Source organism: Hypomesus transpacificus, chromosome 24 (genome assembly GCF_021917145.1).
Source record: "Hypomesus transpacificus isolate Combined female chromosome 24, fHypTra1, whole genome shotgun sequence".
Classification (NCBI taxonomy): Eukaryota; Metazoa; Chordata; class Actinopteri; order Osmeriformes; family Osmeridae; genus Hypomesus; species Hypomesus transpacificus.
In genome coordinates, this window is record NC_061083.1 from 4,253,568 (window position 1) to 4,271,067 (window position 17,500).

A 17,500-nucleotide genomic window follows, 5' to 3' on the forward strand; every position below is an offset into this window, starting at 1 on the left:
GAAGCGGAGGAGATGGCTTGGGAGGCTGGGGTGAAGAGGGTGAGTCAGGGCCACAGGTGCCTGGTCCCCTGGCTCAGTCCAGCAGCACCTTACAGAGCAGGCTGCCCACAGGTCTGGAAGTCCCACTGACTGTCCCGGAGTGCTATCATGGGCTGGACTCTCACCAAAAAGATGTTGACAACAAACACTCAGTTGCACTGTGGGTCCCTGAGGAAGGCATGTGAGGTGATGTGAAGGATTGGTCGTTATGAATCTACAGTGTGTGAAGAAGCAGCTTAATGAGCCTTGGTGATTCATTATTCAAGATGACGCTATGTATTCACTTGAAACACCTTCGCCCGGCGCAAACGACAGGAATTTGTCATGTTTATGCTCCAAGGCTGGTATCAGGGGCTCTGACAGTAAAATGAACACACAAACTAGCTGCCGTTACCAAGAATACTTATGTATGAGTAACGGTTAAGAGGAAGGACACATGACTCAGGGAACAACTGAAATCATCTCTTTCCCCCCCGATTCACTGTTGAACAAAGCCAGTTTGTCGCTCTATAAAACGACCCAAATAAAACGGAGAAAGCTTGAGGCATGATTCAATAAGGGATAACCCTACTGTGCATGCCAAGGAACACAGTGATGTCAGTCCAGCACTTGAACACACAGTCCACCTTACATCTGCTTATTTATTGGTTGGTTTTCTCATAAATATAGTTATCACGTTGGACTATAAAAAACAAATTCTGCCTAATGTCTCAATGACAAACGTGTCGGTAATTAGGTTGGTCCCAGTGATCTTCACGACATGTTCAAAGCGAGAGAGAGAGAGAGAGAGAGAGAGAGAAGGAGAAAGAGAGAGAGACCACATCAATGGTGTGAGCCTTAGGCACATAATGAACCTGTCTCTAGTCATCTCTACCAGTTAGGCTGGGAGACAGGCGTTGGACAGATTGACGGCTCTCTCTACTCCAGTTTATGCTTCGGAGAGTTAGCCATTCCACGGATAATGAACTAGTCATTTGAAGTCAGGAGTATGATTTCTCCGAGAGCGTTAGCAGTGTGGGCTGCCGTGCTGCCGTGCTGGGCTCGGCTCTCCGCTCTGCACCTCGTGGCCCCGGTTTAACGGAGACACGGAAAATATAAAAGAGAACTCGAGCGAGCTGTCAGCAGTGATCGCGTAAATGAATGCTCTGATGCTTTCTCTCACTGTTTGTTTATCCTTTCTTGAGGCTTACATCTTGAAATAGGTGGTCTATAAATAAACGTGATTATCTCTCCCACTTTTACTTATTGATTTAACACATGCTTTGTTGCACAATGCTTTGGAATGCCTGGGTATTGTTAAGTCATCGTGTCCTCAGATACAATCCTGATTCGATGGATAATTCTTATTGTTTGATTTGTTCTTCTTATCAGTCACAATCCCCTGGCTGTTCTACTCAGAACTGACCTTATCTGCAAACGTGTACATAGTACGCCTGAACATTCAGTAAAGTTGTTCAACATAGTGCCTTGACTTTAGTTCATATCTACCGTCTCATTCTGTAATAGACTTAAGTACATTTTGGCCAAATAAGCCTGTAATCGACACAAAACTAATCAAGGATTAAAGTGTACGCGAGTGTGATGAATGAGCCTCGAACTCTGCCCGAGCTCGATATGTATTGGAGGTGCTTGCAGCCGGGGCTTGTGCACCCAACCAATGGTCACGCTCCATCTGTCTGGAGTGGACACCCATGACTTACCACAGGTGGGTCTCCGAGCTCATTAGTCCTACATTATCATCCAATCACAACGCTCGGCAATAGAGCGAGAGTTCGAGAGAGAAAAGAAAAAAAACTCGACTCTGTTGAAAAACACTTTGGTAAATGAGAGTCTGCGAACTCCATTACAAGTTTTATAATAGAAAAGTAATATATGTGGAAGGGTGGGTGGGTGAGGGGGTGGGTGGGTGGAGGGGTGAGTGGAGGGGGTGGGTGAGGGGTGGGTGAGGGGGTGGGTGGAGGGGTGGATAAGGGAGTGGGTGAGGGGGTGGGTGGAGGGGTGGATGAGGGGTGGGTGAGGGGGTGGGTGAGGGGGTGGGTGGAGGGGTGGGTGAGGGGGGTGGGTGAGGGGGTGGGTGAGGGGGTGGGTGGAGGGGTGGATGAGGGGTGGGTGAGGGGGTGGGTGAGGGGGTGGGTGGAGGGGTGGATGAGGGGTGGGTGAGGGGGTGGGTGAGGGGTGGGTGAGGGGGTGGGTGAGGGGTGGGTGAGGGGGTGGGTGAGGGGGTGTTTATAAATGAAGGACCCTTACTCACATGCTCATCTCTCTCTCATGAGTTTCCACTTTACTGACCTTCACCACGTCTTCGTCGGTGGAGCGACACTTGACTGCCTCCGAGACGTCTGTGACGAGGCCCTCCACTCCCACGGTCACCACCTTCACCGGGACCGCCACCGTCTTCCCTGTCAGGACGGCCGTGTTCACTATCTCTGTGTCCTGAGAGAGAGAGAGAGAGAGACAGAGAGAGAGAGAGAGAGAGAGAGAGAGAGAGAGGGACAAAGAGAGAGAGAGAGGGAGAGAAAGAGAGACGAGGAAGAGGAGAGAGAAAATTAAGAGACGAGAGAAACGAGAGAGAATTAAGAGACCCTAATCTTTATTCAGCTGATGAATCCAACTCAAACCAGATGACACTAATTGCATTTTGTACATCCGGTCTCAGTTGGTAATAAAAAAAGAGATTCACTCATTGAGTATGTGGTGCCACCATCTACTGAATATGGATGGGAAGCCAGCTCCACTTTTGGGGACCCGCAGTATTGAACAGACAGGTCTAGAGCTGCACCTGAATATCTACAGCTCCTGAATCCTCACCATCAGTGAACACACTTTAATAAGGTGACAGTCAGAGATTCGACACTCCACCGACTGACCCTGCTGGTTAAAGTGTTAGGGAGTTAGAGAGTTATTCATCGTGGGTCCATGACTCTGAACAGAGCCCTTAACCTTTAATTTTGACCCATCCCATTGACAGGCCACATAATTGGGGCCAATTAAGACAGCCACAAGAAAGACCTGACTGTTTCTAGTTGGACGAGAACATGAAATGGCTGTTAGGGGCCAGTTTAGACAGCTGCAGGTGGCAAGATAAACTGCCCCAGCCTGGCCTCACCTCACAGGGAAGGTGCAAGTCACATTAAAGCTCTAGATCTTTCTGTCGAGGAGCCTACATCACACCCTATGGGGAGGAAAAGCCATTCCTTGTGCATGACTTGAACATACTAAACCTCTCTACTCTGAGGGTTCACAATGACTTCAATGGTTTGACAGTAAAAAGGAAAAGGGATTTTTTTCTTGGGTGGAAATGAGAGGAATTCTTTGCTTTAGCCGGTTAAGGCTTCATTGATTTGTCTCCCGCATGCCGTTTGAGATCATTTGAATAATGCAAAATTGAGGTTTTTATATTGTAATATCTAATTCCACAATAAGGACTATAGAAGAAAGTGACACATCCTTTCATATTAATAATACTGATGAATTCTGACAGGCACTATCTGCTGGGTTCGACTTTACGCCAACATTTTCCATATTTACAAGAGAAGCACACAGGATTTGTATATTGCATTGTACAATCCATGGGCTTCTGAAACCATCGCTTGTCTGTGTGCAATTGTGAAGAAGAGGAATTCAAGAGAAAAAAAAGTGGATTAGGTTTCTTTGGATGGAGCCTAGCCTTTTGCAAGTGTCAGTTACAGTCCATTCAGCTCTGGAGTGAAATTATATTAGCAAGACCAGAGATACCAGTGAGCCACAAAAACACTTAATGTGGTCCTATCTTCAAATAGCTTTTCATTATGTTTTTTTATAGACTGTGACAGAGTTATATAGGATGGAATACCCCATTTTCTCTCTGTACTCTGTAACTTTGATTCAGTTCCCTTAAAAGTGGAATCTGCCGTAAATTATTTTGCTCGCTGCTGGGATTGGTCCATTCCTGGGAGGTCATCTATAAAACATGATAGGGTAACTGCTTGCGACCTGGCGAGAGAGAAGCTAATGTGAGATTACAAAGGTCCAACATGGCCCAGTTGGCTTGGCCCTGCACAGAGCACACCAGTAACAAGCCACAGTGGGATGTTGCAGAGATGCTTCACTCGCCCCACACCCACCCAGCTGGGCCCAGACAGCACAATTAGAGACAGCAGGAAAACCATTGGTGCACGACAGGAGAGATCCTCGCAGCTCAAGCTGAATGATGCTGAAGCAGCGGTGAAATATGAGACAGATTCAGGTCCTACAGGCTGGGAATGATTACTCTATTACCTGCTGATGCTGCGTTGGGAGACTGGGATAGCCCCAGTCTTTAGAAGGGGGGAATGCAGTTTTGACACCCTAAAACTTGTAACCCAGGGTACCTTAAATCCACTTATTTTGAAGCACTACTTCCCACTACCGCATGCACAGCCATGATACCAGTTATTCAGAGAACCAATAGTACACTCCGGTTTTTGAGAGCCTATTTGATAGCCAATCAGGCCTGTCTCAGTCTAGCAGATTGAGAGTGTTTTTCTCTGCCTGGGCCCTGCATCATGTGGGGGAACTACCCTGCCAGTTGATCATGGGCTGCTCTGTTAGCATTCAGCACGGCGCGGGCACTGGGTGATGTGGTCTGGCCCATCATTTCAGCCCTGCGTCTGGCTCGGATCTGAAAATAAGTGAGATTTATGGTGCCAGCCGGGGTGACATAGGCAGCATGAGAAGCAGCGGGGCCTCTCTATCCCAGGGCAGGGAGGGGGGCAGAGCCGCTCTCCTCTCCATGACGACCTGGCCCCTGAAACATCCGCATTCTAACCCAACCACACGGTCCAGGGCCCCCTCCAGAGCAGGTCCAGCACGGCGCTCAGCCTGGGATTGGGTTGGCCTGCATAATTCATGGGGAGCGGGGCGTGGAGAATTAAGTGAGTGGTAAACACTGAATCTGTGCTTTCTATGCTTCTTCATGTCGCCACACTGCTGAGCCAGCTCTACACTCAGGCTGCCCCTACAAAAGGCATTTCAACAGCAAATAAAGAAAGTTCATCACCACTAATTTGCCTCTGTGAGGATAGGAAACTGATGATCATTAAATGCTGGCATTATATGTTTTATGTTTTCAAATGCCAACTAGAGAACTAGACATGGTAGGTTCATTAAATCATGATGGCAAGAATCTGGAGGTGTTTTCTCCCTTTGACAATATCACGACCAGAACAGAATGAAGTGTGGGGGAAGGAAGATGAATATGTTGCACACATCGTGCCACTCAAACTGTGTCTTGGAGCTATTAGGCGGGCAAATAGAGACGCGTCCTTTCATCAAGTCCCCTCTTCACGCCAAGCAGCGCCCAGTGTGTCGTATTCCTCTGTCTTTGTCTCTGTCTCTCTCTCTCTCTGTCTCTATCTCTCTCTCTCTCTCTCTATCTCTCTGTCTCTCTCTCTCGCTCCAATGGGCTTTTAATTGGGAGGAGGTGGGATGGAAGGGAGCGGAGGAATGAGGAAAGAAAGGGTTTCAGTCGCGCCATGCAACGCAATGCATCGCCCGCATGACAGCGCGCTGAAGTCGCGGGACGTTCGTGAGACCAATGCAAACCCTTTTTTTATTTAATGAGGCTCTCTCTCTCTATCTTCCTCTCTCGTGGCTACTTTACCACCCCCCCCCCCTCCATCTCTCCTCAGCCGCTCCGATAGGGACAGCAGCTATGTGACAGAGGCACCTCTATCTCCGCCAGGCAGTCGTTCCCCCTCTCCCCCTCGCCGCCTCCTAAAACGCCACTCACCGCTCACTCCCCCTCCGACTGCACGGGCCGCCCCCGCCGCCCCCGCCGCTCCCCCCCCTCTCTCAGATCTCATCCTCATTACGGGAGGGCGGCGCTATCGACGAGGGGCAGTTAGACGGGGGAGGTGATGGGAGATCATGCTGAGGATCTCACGGCTGGGCGCCAGCGGTCTGAGATATTAGCAGGCCGTTTCAGAGGCCCTTTTGATCCCTCACTGCAATTGATTTGTCATACTGTAACTGAGGGATATCACGGAGGAGCAAATTCTTGCAAAACAGAGAACTCTCTCTGTATAGGGTAGTATTAAGAGCAGTTCCGGGCAGAGAGGTCCAACACATTTGGACCTGTGGATGGGAGGGGAGTGCGAGTGCCACACGTTTAAACGTGCTGCTCCAGCAGGGGTTGGTGATGAGAGGGCAGGACTTCCTCATTTATCAGAATCAGAATGGGATTTATTCGCCATGAAAGTTTGCACAGACACAGAATTTGCTTTGGCAGGAAGGTGCATACAGTAAACATATAGGAATCTTAAATTTAAATATGTGGTCAAAGATCGAGTGTGATGTCAATAATATGTTGTGTTATGGATTCCACTGCGAGCCTGTCTTTGTGTAATGGATGCTCTTATTGGCAGAGACAGTCAACCCCCTGACTCCTCCTCCTCAGTCAGGGGTGAGTGGGAGAGGTTGCTGGGGCATGGAGATCCACATGACAGGCTTAAGGATGGTATTGATGTTTCGGTCACTTTGAATCGGTTTCAGCTGTACATTATTTATGAGTACACATGATTTATGGGTAAACTTCTCCTCCAGTCAACGTAGCTGCATGCCATGCTGCTGACCAAACAAATCTCTCAAATATTAATTAAAGTATAGATTGTGCAAAATTCAGTTTTGGCATGCTTCAATTTGGAAAACGACTGAACATATCTAACAGGAGCGCCCTGGTAGCTCACTGGGTAGAGAGTGTACCACACGGGTCAAGGACATCCCGCAGTGGGGTATGGATTCTGGGTTTGCCTGGACCCATGTCTTCCCCTGTCTCTCTCTCTGTCTCTCTCTCTATGTCTCTCTCTCCCTGCCTCCTGTCTACCTTCAATTGACTCAAACAAAGAATGAAATGCTCCCGCAAAACTATTTAAAGAACCAATATAACATGTTTAGTTGCATCTGGCACAAGTCCTTCTAACCTGATAAGCTGGAAAGTTGATCATGTGCCGTCATGTATCATCAAACCGTATCACACCGTCATGTATCATGTACCGTCTACACGCACAGGGAACACATTCCTCACTCAGTTAAGGCTCCCCTTTAGTGAAGGTAGTTTAGGGGGAATATTGAGAGTTTTCCCTGGGAGGGAACTGAAATAAGATGACCCCCCCCCCCCCCCCCACCCCCCCTCTGGAGCCAAGTGGCTGTGAATCCTCGGTCCAGCTGGGCCGGGGAGCCGCTGAATAAAACATGTCCGGATGTAGAGGCACTATATTTTAACTTTATAGGACAAATCCCCTGCAATGCTCATGAATACCACACCTGCAATACATCTAGATCAATGGGTCAGGTGGGCGGAGCCAGGCTCCCTGGTGAATATAAATGACAGTCGGCCTCAGCTCCAGTAGCCACCAAGGTCAGACTCAGGGGACACAGACCCCCCCCCCTCCCCTCCACCACCCCACCACCCCACCCTGCCTGCAGAGGAGGTGAGGGGGGCGTTCGGGGACAGGGGAGGACAGGACGGTGGCTCATCCATCACGTCTGGGTGAAATGGGGGTGCTGGTGGAGAGGGCGGCGATGCCCTGCGGGTTCCTTCTCCTGACTGCGCGGTGCGGCGGGCCTGTGGACTGTGAGTGCCAGGGCTGCGGGGGTACACAACCAGGGCCGCGGCTCGGACCGAGGCCGCCTCCTCCGCCTCCTCCGCCCCCCCCGCACCGGGTGGATCTGGTACGACCCGAAGCCAATCGATGAGAGAGTTGTGCACCCGGCGTCGGAGCAGGCCTAGCGGAGATGACCTCCTGATCTCACAGGCTGATTCCTTCAGCCTGCTCTGATCAAGATCTATACCGCCAGCTTAGCTTGGCTTAGCTGCCCCTCCAGACAGAAACCACCCTGGCCACGCACAAAGGTCAGCCTGCCTGCAGACTCCATTGCGCCTCCAAAACACACAGTGCTCTCTGCGAGCCTCCCTCGGCTGGCTCCACAGCCTGACTAAAGACCAGTCATCTTTGATGACAGTCGGGCATGTTTTTAGACCTTTCGAGTTCAGTCCCAGCAAATGAGTTGTTGGGAACGGATGGCCTATCGGTGAAGCATCTACTTTAAAAGGAAGCTCAAATTACCACACTTTCCTAGCCTTTCAAGCGTCTGGAAGCATCATGGCAGTTTGGAACTAAAGTGTGCATCTTCTTGAGCGACACTGAAATAATACACCATTAAAAACACATCAGATTGCCTGATAAACGCTAAACTCACAAACGCTCACACTTTCCCCGTCGCTTTTTCGATTCACCTGCACAACAAGTGATGGTGTTCTCCAGCTGAAGGGGTTTGGACGGAGGCAAACTTCAACGCCGACTGTGCGGTTTAAGATAAATATCTTAAATATCTTATCCAGAGCGACTTACTGTAAGTACAGGGACATTCTCCCAGAGGCAAGTAGGGTGAAGTGCCTTGCCCAAGGACACAACGTCATTTGGCACGGCCGGGAATTGAACCAACAACCTTCTGATTAATAGCCGGACTCCTCAACCGCTCAGCCATCTGACCCCCGTTGGTTACAAGTAGGTTACAATTAGCTAGTGCACTTCATAAACATCCTCCGTGCCCCAGAAGCTTCTAACAGCTCCCATTGGGGGTTTATTTATCATCCTTCACATAGGAAACTGCATGAGTCATGCCATGACATAAAACGGCCAACCTTGGAAATGTAATCAACAGTGACACGGAAGAATGTGAACCACGGAAGCCTGCGCTGGAGGCAGCCGTATGGGCTGATCATGCATCGATTGAGAGATCTCTGAGATACGGTACTTTTTTATGAATTGTTGTTTTGTAAGCACGTATTGTCTGTATGTAAACACCTAGAAGCCATGGGTGACATGGTATTTACATCTGGCACGACACACAATACACAGTTACACGGGAAGAAAAACCCCCCTTACTGGATATGCACATTCACAGTATTCTTTCCCCTAAATAAGTGTGCGTGTTAGTTTGTTTCCCCTCCTGCCTGTTTGCTTTTGATAAATTGCTATCCTGCATGTGACAGCCCCAAGCTGGAGATGGTAACTCAGGTTCCAGGAATGGAAAAAAGAAATGAAGAAAACAAAAAAACAAAAAAAGAAATAATAGAAGATGAGACTGAGGAACTTGATAGATGGCTTTATCAAGTGATGGCCGGAGAAGGCCAAAGGCGGTGATGTATTGTTTGACGATACCTTGGAGCGCGCGTGAATACAAACGGATCGTCTCATTCCCCCTCATCTCCATCCCCGTGCCCTGCAAATGAGCGGGAATGTTTATGAGTGAATGGGTTCTGCAGTGGAGGACAGCCGAGGAAGAATGATGAGGCCAGGTATGATGTATGCCCTGTCGCCACCCTCGCTCTCCATCAGTGGCCCAGTGCATCGTGGGTAATGATGATGAGGCCGGTCTGGACAGGAGCTTATTACTTTGGGATGGTAAAAGATAATGGACCAGCCTCCTGCTGGGCTGACGAATAAGATCAGCCTCCAATTACTGCCTTAAAGATCCATCTTGAGTTTGACCCAAAAACGTACACAGTCAGCTCTGGAGTCGAGCGCCACAGAGATGAGGCGGGAGGCGGCAGGAAAGACAATTAATCTACAGTGTTAATGTATGAATGCAGCTAGGTTTGTGTGGGGAACACATGGGAGGGAGGCAGGGAGGGAGGGAGGGAGGGAGGGGAGGGAGGGAGGGAGGGAGGGAGGGAGGGAGGGAGGGAGGGAGGGAGGGAGGGAGGGAGGCAGGCAGGGAGGGAGGGAGGGAGGGAGGGAGGGAGGGAGGGAGGGAGGGAGGGAAAGGGGGTGTAGAGAGGAGACAGAGATATTTAGAAACGCAGAGAAAGACGCAGAGAAACTCAAAGTGTTTTTGAGGTGTTTCCCAGAACTTCAGAGAGAGGGAGAGAGAGAGAGAGAGAGAGAGAGAGAGAGAGAGAGAGAGAGAGAGAGAGAGAGAGAGAGAGAGAGAAAGAAAGAGAGAGGAAGAGAGGAAGAGAGGAATATAGGAAAAAAAGTACTTCTGAATTCCCCTTTCAATTTTGGCTTTGGAAATAATTGCTGCATTTGCAGAAATGCTCGCTTCATGGTTTGAAACGGGTGACAAACCAGCGAAGCCTGCTGTGAGGCTGCCAGTGCAGGTGGCCTTGTCTGCTGCAACATATAGAAGGAGACTTCTGTATGCTCTTCAAAGAGGGAAAAAAGGAGAGCTCATATTTCAAAACAGTCCTACCTTTCCCTGAGGTGTCACCTAGAGCAGAAACCCATCACTTGGCTATGGAAACTGCCATAAAAAGGCCTTTTTGTAATAATCAATTACAGCAAGGGCACTGTCATTTACAGCGTGCCATAAATGGGAATGGTGCTGAAGAGCCATTGAGGTAATAAGCCATAAATGTGATAAAACCCTGAATAAGCCTCCCATTATTAATAATCATTAGCTTTATTACATTACAACCTTATGAGACATGGTCATTTAAGGATTCCACTTCCAATCTACAGGATTATTTCTGTCCCTAACACAATTAGCTTCTTCGTTATGGCAAAAGACAATCTAGCACATTAGCCTAATTAGTACTAATTACAGATGAAAGGCTCTTCTTAGCCCAAGCTGCGATGCTGTTGTGTCAACAGATGCCCTGAGCAAGCTCTCTGAAGTCTCCCCTACTCCAGCTGCATTAAAAGCATTACACAGAAGCTGTGTGACTCTCCAGATCAACCTCCTTGACATGGAGCCTTCCCCGTGCCCTCCACTTGTAGGGAGCCCAGTTCAGGCACAGCTGTGGGAGATCACAGGGGTGTTGTGTCTCACCCCCCCCCCCCCCCCCCCCCGGGTTTGTGTCCTCGTGTGACTGCAGCTCAGGGGCCATTGGTCTTAATGCTGCTGACTAGAGAGTCTGAGGTGGCTCTCCCTCTCTCCCTCTCTCTCTCTCTCTCTCTCTCTCTCTCTCTCTCTCTCTCTCTCTCTCTCTCTCTCTCTCTCTCTCTCTCTCTCTCTCTCTCTCTCTCTCTGAGGAGTCAGTGGGCATGCTCTCTCTCCCTCCTGGGGTGAAGTGATGCAGAATGGAGCACTGCTCTCAACCCCCCTTGCTTCCTCTGGTTCAACAGCAGAAGCGAGGGGAGAAGAGTGTGTCTGTGTTTCATGCCACAGCGATCTCATCTCATTCAGACTCCCTCGCTAGCGAACCTCGCTTTCCTGCGCGTTTACGCATGCAGATTGCAAACACTCCCCCCTGCTACATGTGGCTGCGCTTGTGTGTGTTTGTAGCACAGAGAGAGAGACAGAGAGAGAGAGAGAGAGAGAGAGAGAGAGAGAGAGAGAGAGAGAGAGAGAGAGAGAGAGAGAGAGAGAGAGAGAGAGAGAGAGAGAAACGCACACAAATATACAGTAAAATACAGACACCGAAAATGTCAGTATTCCTGAGTGTGAAACTGTGTAGTGACTCATGTGTGTAGTGACTCATGTGTACAGTAAACATTGCCAGGGTATATTTGCAGCTTGTCAATGGGAATGACTCTACCGTCTGTAAGCCAAGATTTCTTCTCTCAGTCTTAGCAAGTGGACTTCCACAGAACTAGGTTGTAAATGTGTAAGAATGCCACTCTCAGTTAGTCACTGAAACAATAATTAAGCACTGATCAATGGAGGCCCAGAGAAATCATGCTTTGCATGTTTAATCGTTAGATCACAGTATCCTGGCCTAGGGTAATGACTCGTCTCTTGTGGGGAATACTTAACTAAGGCAGAGCATCAGGGGCAACATTGCACATCCATAAACATGTACAACATGAAAACACTCTCATCATCTTCTCACCAGAGTCTTTGAGTCGACAGATTCCATATATACAGTTTTATTTACTTAGAGATTAGATTGTCCTAATGCAATACAGGCACGTGATTAATATGAATCATTCCAGATGAAGAAAAAAAACACCTTCATGACTTTCCTCAAATCATAAATTGTTGACGGGAAAACATGCACATTGATTTCCCCATAAACATAGATATTAAATATGGGGTGACAGATTTGAAAATAGGATTAGTGGTTCACATTACTTCCTCAAAAACAGCCAGGCTGCCTGTAGTGTTTGACAACAAGAAAAACATTTTACAACACGATGCGTACATGCTGTCAGAATACACCACGTGTGATCAAACAAACAGCGAAAACTTATTTTCATCCTCCCGCAAGGTGAACAAACAACATAACTAAATCGTTTCATCACTGTAAAATTGGTGTCAATACAAAGCGTGGGAGAGTATGGTTCTATAGTCAGACACTGTTGACACATCAGGGCAGCACGAAGGCATGAAAGGGATTGTATAGGTGCAGTAAGCTCAGGCGACACAGAAAACACTGGCATCAATTACCCTGAGAAAGGCATTGTGGGTACAGGAAGCAGTGGTTTTTCCACTCAGTCCAGGAACTTCCACCCACAGGCAGCCCTCAAACATCTACTGGCAGAGTTTCGAGAAAGACATTTACTCAGCAGGCACGCCGAGCATGCCGAGCACAAATCAAAACATGAGATGGAGAGACAGAGAGCATCTACAGAACAGAATACTCCACATCGACAGGCTACGGTATCTCCTCTCTTTAGTGGGACTAACGAAACTCCTGTGTCTTTTATTGTACTGTTTTGGATCAAAACAGAACATGTGAGAGAGAGAGAGTACGAGTGAGAGAAAGACAGAAAAGAGATAGACAGAGAGAGAGAGAGAAAGAGAGAGAGAGCAGAGAGGAAAGAGAGGGTGAGAGAGAGAGAGAGGAAAGAGAGGGTGAGAGAGAGAGAGATGAGAGAGGAAAGAGAGGGTGAGAGAGAGAGATGAGAGAGGAAAGAGAGGAAAGAGAGGGTGAGAGAGAGAGATGAGAGAGGAAAGAGAGGGTGAGAGAGAGAAACAAAAGAGAGAAAGATAAAAAGAGGGGAGCGAGCCAGAACACTGGAACTCTGATGTTCTGTGACGAGTGCTCTTTGGTGAACGCTTGCCCCAGTGGGGGTGGAGGATGGGACGTGTGGACGGGCCTAACAGCCTAACAGACACACAGCCCTGGGCCTGCCCTCGGGCCCTCCCCCGCCTGCCTCTTAGCCCCGCCCTGGGGCCAGCTGGGGGACACATTCACTCCACACTGTGTACCAGCGCTAGCTGTGGCCGTTGCCATGGAACAGGAAAGACAGGCTTCCCTGGCTCCGAGACAAACAGCACAGTCCAACACAAAATGTATAACCGGCGCTAACCTAATAGCGTGCCAGCGTTTTAAATCACCAATCGGACAAATCACAAACATTGAATCGTTGCTGTTATTCAAGCTCCAAACTCGGAGTGAACTTTCCGCCCCCTCCACGAACTCCGTCTCCCGCCATCTGTGCCGTGCGTTGTTGCTAGCGAGCGGCGCCACTCACCATGGCCAGGGGCACGATGCCCCCCAGGTCCTCCAGCGCCAGCCGGATCTCCGTCTCCGTGTCCTGGGTGGTGGAGCGGCTCCCGGGGTACTCCACCTGCCACGCGATCCAGCGGCTGCCAGCCGCGTCTGGGAAGCTGTCCACCTTCAGGTCCACCTGCAGGACCCTGAGGACGCCGCCCTCCGTCCTGCTGGGGAAGGGAACAGAAGGACAGGGGTCAGGGGTCAGGCTGGCGGGAGGACTGGTGGGCGGACGAGGTCAATCGCCAAGCTATGACACCGTTCAGTCGGATGACTAAACATGGTTTCAGCCTGACGATTCCATCAGAAATCTGTGGCCTTTTTAAAAGACAGCGCTTCCTCGCAACGTCAACTCGTCGATACCGCACGTGTGGCGTCGCGTGTCACGGCAGCAGCCAGATGATCACACAATCTGGAAAAGGCCCACGGAGAGCTCTACTCCTGCCCCCGCTAGCACAGGCCTGCCGTGCGCTGGCCGTGCGCGGCACTGCGCTCTGTGCTCTGGGCCGTATTTCTAATCTGAAATGCAAACACTCGTCACCCCTGCTAGGGGAGATGAATGTGGGCCTTCTCAACACTGCCCTTGTTTGCTGGGGAGTGTAAATACTGTATAACTTACAGTATGCAAGGATATATGGCAGGGCTGAATTAAGCCAGACAAATGGAGAGCGTTGATAATAAAATTTCCCGTGGAACTATAAGTCTCTGGTGCCAAGAGTTTAAATATAGCCTGGAGGCAGGAAAGGTCAGTTGGATACGGATGCATGGGGAGAGGCACCCGATCTGTTAACCATGTCTCCCGTGTCAAATCGTAGGGCTCAGGGCCAATACATTTCGGTCTGTCTCTGTAGCCCACTGGCACAGAACAGCCCGCTCCTCAATATGAGCGTTAGCCAAAAAGAAAGAGAGAAAGAGTAGAGGAGGAGATATGCACCCCCTCTGGAGCCCTTTTCACGGTGCTTAGCTCAGGAACAAGGGCGCCAGATAGTCTGCATACTATAAAGCACAGTACTGAACACTATGTGCCAGGAAACTAACCCTGAATAACTTTCACAGCATGTATACTACTATATATAGTACATATATATATATGTATATATATATATATATGTATATATATATATTGTACATAATGTATGAGTTTGTTTCTTATTGTTGGTATGAAAGACAAAAAAAATGTAGGGTATCTCTTGAAAAGACTTCTGAGCAAATATGTGACGTTGTCAATTATGAATGTGAAACGGAAAACGGGAAAACAATGAATAATACACAAGACATTCTATTCACTGATCCTTGGATTTCTGAGGCTCAATCGCTCTCCAATCCTGATTCCCTCACATTTCATTTCCAGTCAAGAGAGAATGAATGATTTGTTGATTCCATCCCACAACACAACAGCCCAATTCCTCCAAGAAACAGAGGTGAGCATCAATAATTAAAACCACAACCGAATAACTCGCGTCGCATTTCATAACGGTGAGGAGACCGCTGCGGAGAGCCGAGCCAAGCCAAGTGGAAGCCATGGCAGCAGAACGGCCCTTACGTAAGGAACCCACAGCACTATGACTAAACAGATGGCATGTTTGTGTTTGAAGACCAATTAAGGGCCGAGGTCAACAACCAAACAAAGACGACAGATGATGCCCAGATCCACTCCGAGGGGGAAGCCTCTTCCAGTCACCAGGCAGACAGAGGATGTTCTGCTCCTCTACTGTACATTCTGGGCTGTGTCAGTGGTGATCTGGATTGGCCTATTTTCAGTATCTCTCACTTCTTTTAAAGGATTTTTCTGCCGGCAGCATCCTCTGGCAAACATCACACAGTGAGTTGGAGGACAGGCGGGCTGAGTCAAACTAATGAAAGTGAATGTGGAGCTGCGGAATTGCGACGTGAGAGGCGTTTGGGAACGCAAACACTGACACCCCCCACCATGTTTTTTTTGCTCTCAGACTATTTCTCTACAGAGGGAGAAAGGCTTATTTCGGGTTTTGTGATTTAGATATGTCAATTATCGCCCTCTCTATTGTAATCAAGGGTGGCAGTTTTTAATAACCTCTGTGAATATGATAGTTCTCTTATAAGGTTTCATATTTCCTCAGAATAGTGTGTCAGCTCTGAGATGTCTGGTAGATTTGACTTCCGATGACAGCTTTCCTGTGACCCACCTACATTCTGCTAATTTTGCAAATTTGTCAGTGAGAAATCAAACCATCACAGAGGCACTGAACGAAACCATTTATTACAAAGATGGCGGTGAGATGCGGAATGAGAACGGGGAGAGGACAGGATGAGGATGAAGAGAAATAGGACGAGATATACGGGAGTCAGATGGCTGAGCGGTGAGGGAGTCGGGCTAGTAATCAGAAAGTTGCCGCATCGATTCCCCGCCGTGCTAAATGACGTTGTGTCCTTGGGCAAGGCACTTCACCCTACTTGCCTCGAGGGGAATGTCCCTGTACTTACTGTAAGTTGCTCTGGATAAGAGCGTCTGCTAAATGAATAAATGTAAATGTAAATATACTTCATGTTTCTCTTATAGAACTCTTGTCTTCAAAGAGTTTACTCCAACATTCACTTTGAGACATAGAAAAGAATTGCATACAATGTCTTTAAATATGCATCATAAAAGGTTTACAGTACTGTGCTGCTGGTGAGTTTCCTTGACCTTTTTTCAGAGGTAATTTTGCTCGACTACAAACAAACCAGCCAGGATCCCTGCCACTGAGGTTATAAAAAACAGCCAGGGAGGTTTGCAACGACGCGAAAAGAAAGCACGAATAGTTCTAGAATAAAATAAAATGTGTTCTTCTGTTTAGCGTCTGGGCAGGTGACTCCCTGGGGTGACACGGGACGAACGTGTGACTGCCTTTCCCCAGACCAATCAGTGTCACCAGGACCAGTGAGCTAGGAGAATCAAGACTACTCCTGCATCAACTCCCCACAGAGGCGGCCATACAACAGCCATGGTGGAAGGGGGGGGGGGGCAGGGGGGGGCAGTGAGGCGTTGTTCATCTCTCTCAGACTTACAGCATGGCGTCTAATTCAATTAGCTCCAAACAGGCTCCGGATGAGTTCCACACAGCTGGCCCAAGACTGATCATGATCTCTAAACTGACTGGATGTGGTAGAGGGATGGGTTGGAGCCAGGACTGGCAGACAGCAGGGGCCCAGCCCAGAGCATCGTGAGAGGGATCTGAGCGGATGGGAGGAGCCTGGGGGGGGTGGAGCAGCTGGCTGGTTGGCAGGAAGGGTGCTGGGAGAGAGGACCTGACAAGGTGCTGAGCGGGGCGGGCTGATGAGCGTGCGTGAGAAGCCGTCCTGACACGCTCGGTTGACACGACGACAGACGGAGCAGTGGGACGGCCAATCACAAGGACCCAGCGCTGACACGCCTGCCTGTTCAGTCTCTGCCGGTCACATAGGCAGACAGCACAAACACAACAACAACTCTGGCATTTGAATCATATGAAATATTTATAGTTTCTCTGCTCAGTGTTCAATCAAAGTTTGAAATACAAATCATTTCTGGTACAGGAATAAACGAAAGGTGCTTATTGCCCAACCCTCCAAGAAGCCTCCAGAAGAACCTTTTAGTCCACATAGAACTGCAATAACATCCTTTATTTTCACTGTCAAGAACCCATAAGCTTTTACCTGATATTTTAGCTACAGCTAAGAATAGTCTATTCTGGTTAAAGCAGGTCATACTAGCTATGAAATTTAAGCCTGATTTAAATGTCACAGAGTAAACCGATGAAAACGAAAATCCCCACTGCAATATTTCAGCTCCTGTGTTTCCCTCTGGAGGTAGCCTGTAATTGAAAGTTGGTTCTATTGTCCTATTATCAGGACCACTGTCTCACTGTCACACTGTGAGTTAATGTCCCTGATGTGATGGGGGCTTCCAGTCCCGTGGTCTTACCGCTGAGGATTACAGGACGTGAATGGGTTTGTGTGTGTGTGTGTGTTGACATTTGCAGTGTCTATCTGTTTTGCCCCATCTTTAAAGGCCCGGGTCCTATCAGTTTGAGTCCTGATGCGGTGCTGTAAGAGTGA

General features: G+C 48.7%; 1 protein-coding gene across 1 annotated transcript in view; it reads right to left on the minus strand.

Annotated features, from left to right (window-relative positions):
- Positions 1–17,500, minus strand: part of si:dkeyp-14d3.1 (transmembrane protein 132C) — an 85,894-nt gene that overhangs the window by 10,748 nt on the left and 57,646 nt on the right. The window contains exons 4-5 of the mRNA XM_047048709.1: positions 13,425–13,614; positions 2,329–2,472 (exon numbers count right to left, since the gene is read on the minus strand). Coding sequence (XP_046904665.1) covers positions 2,329–2,472; positions 13,425–13,614 — 334 coding nt within the window. The remainder of the gene's footprint in view (positions 1–2,328; positions 2,473–13,424; positions 13,615–17,500) is intronic.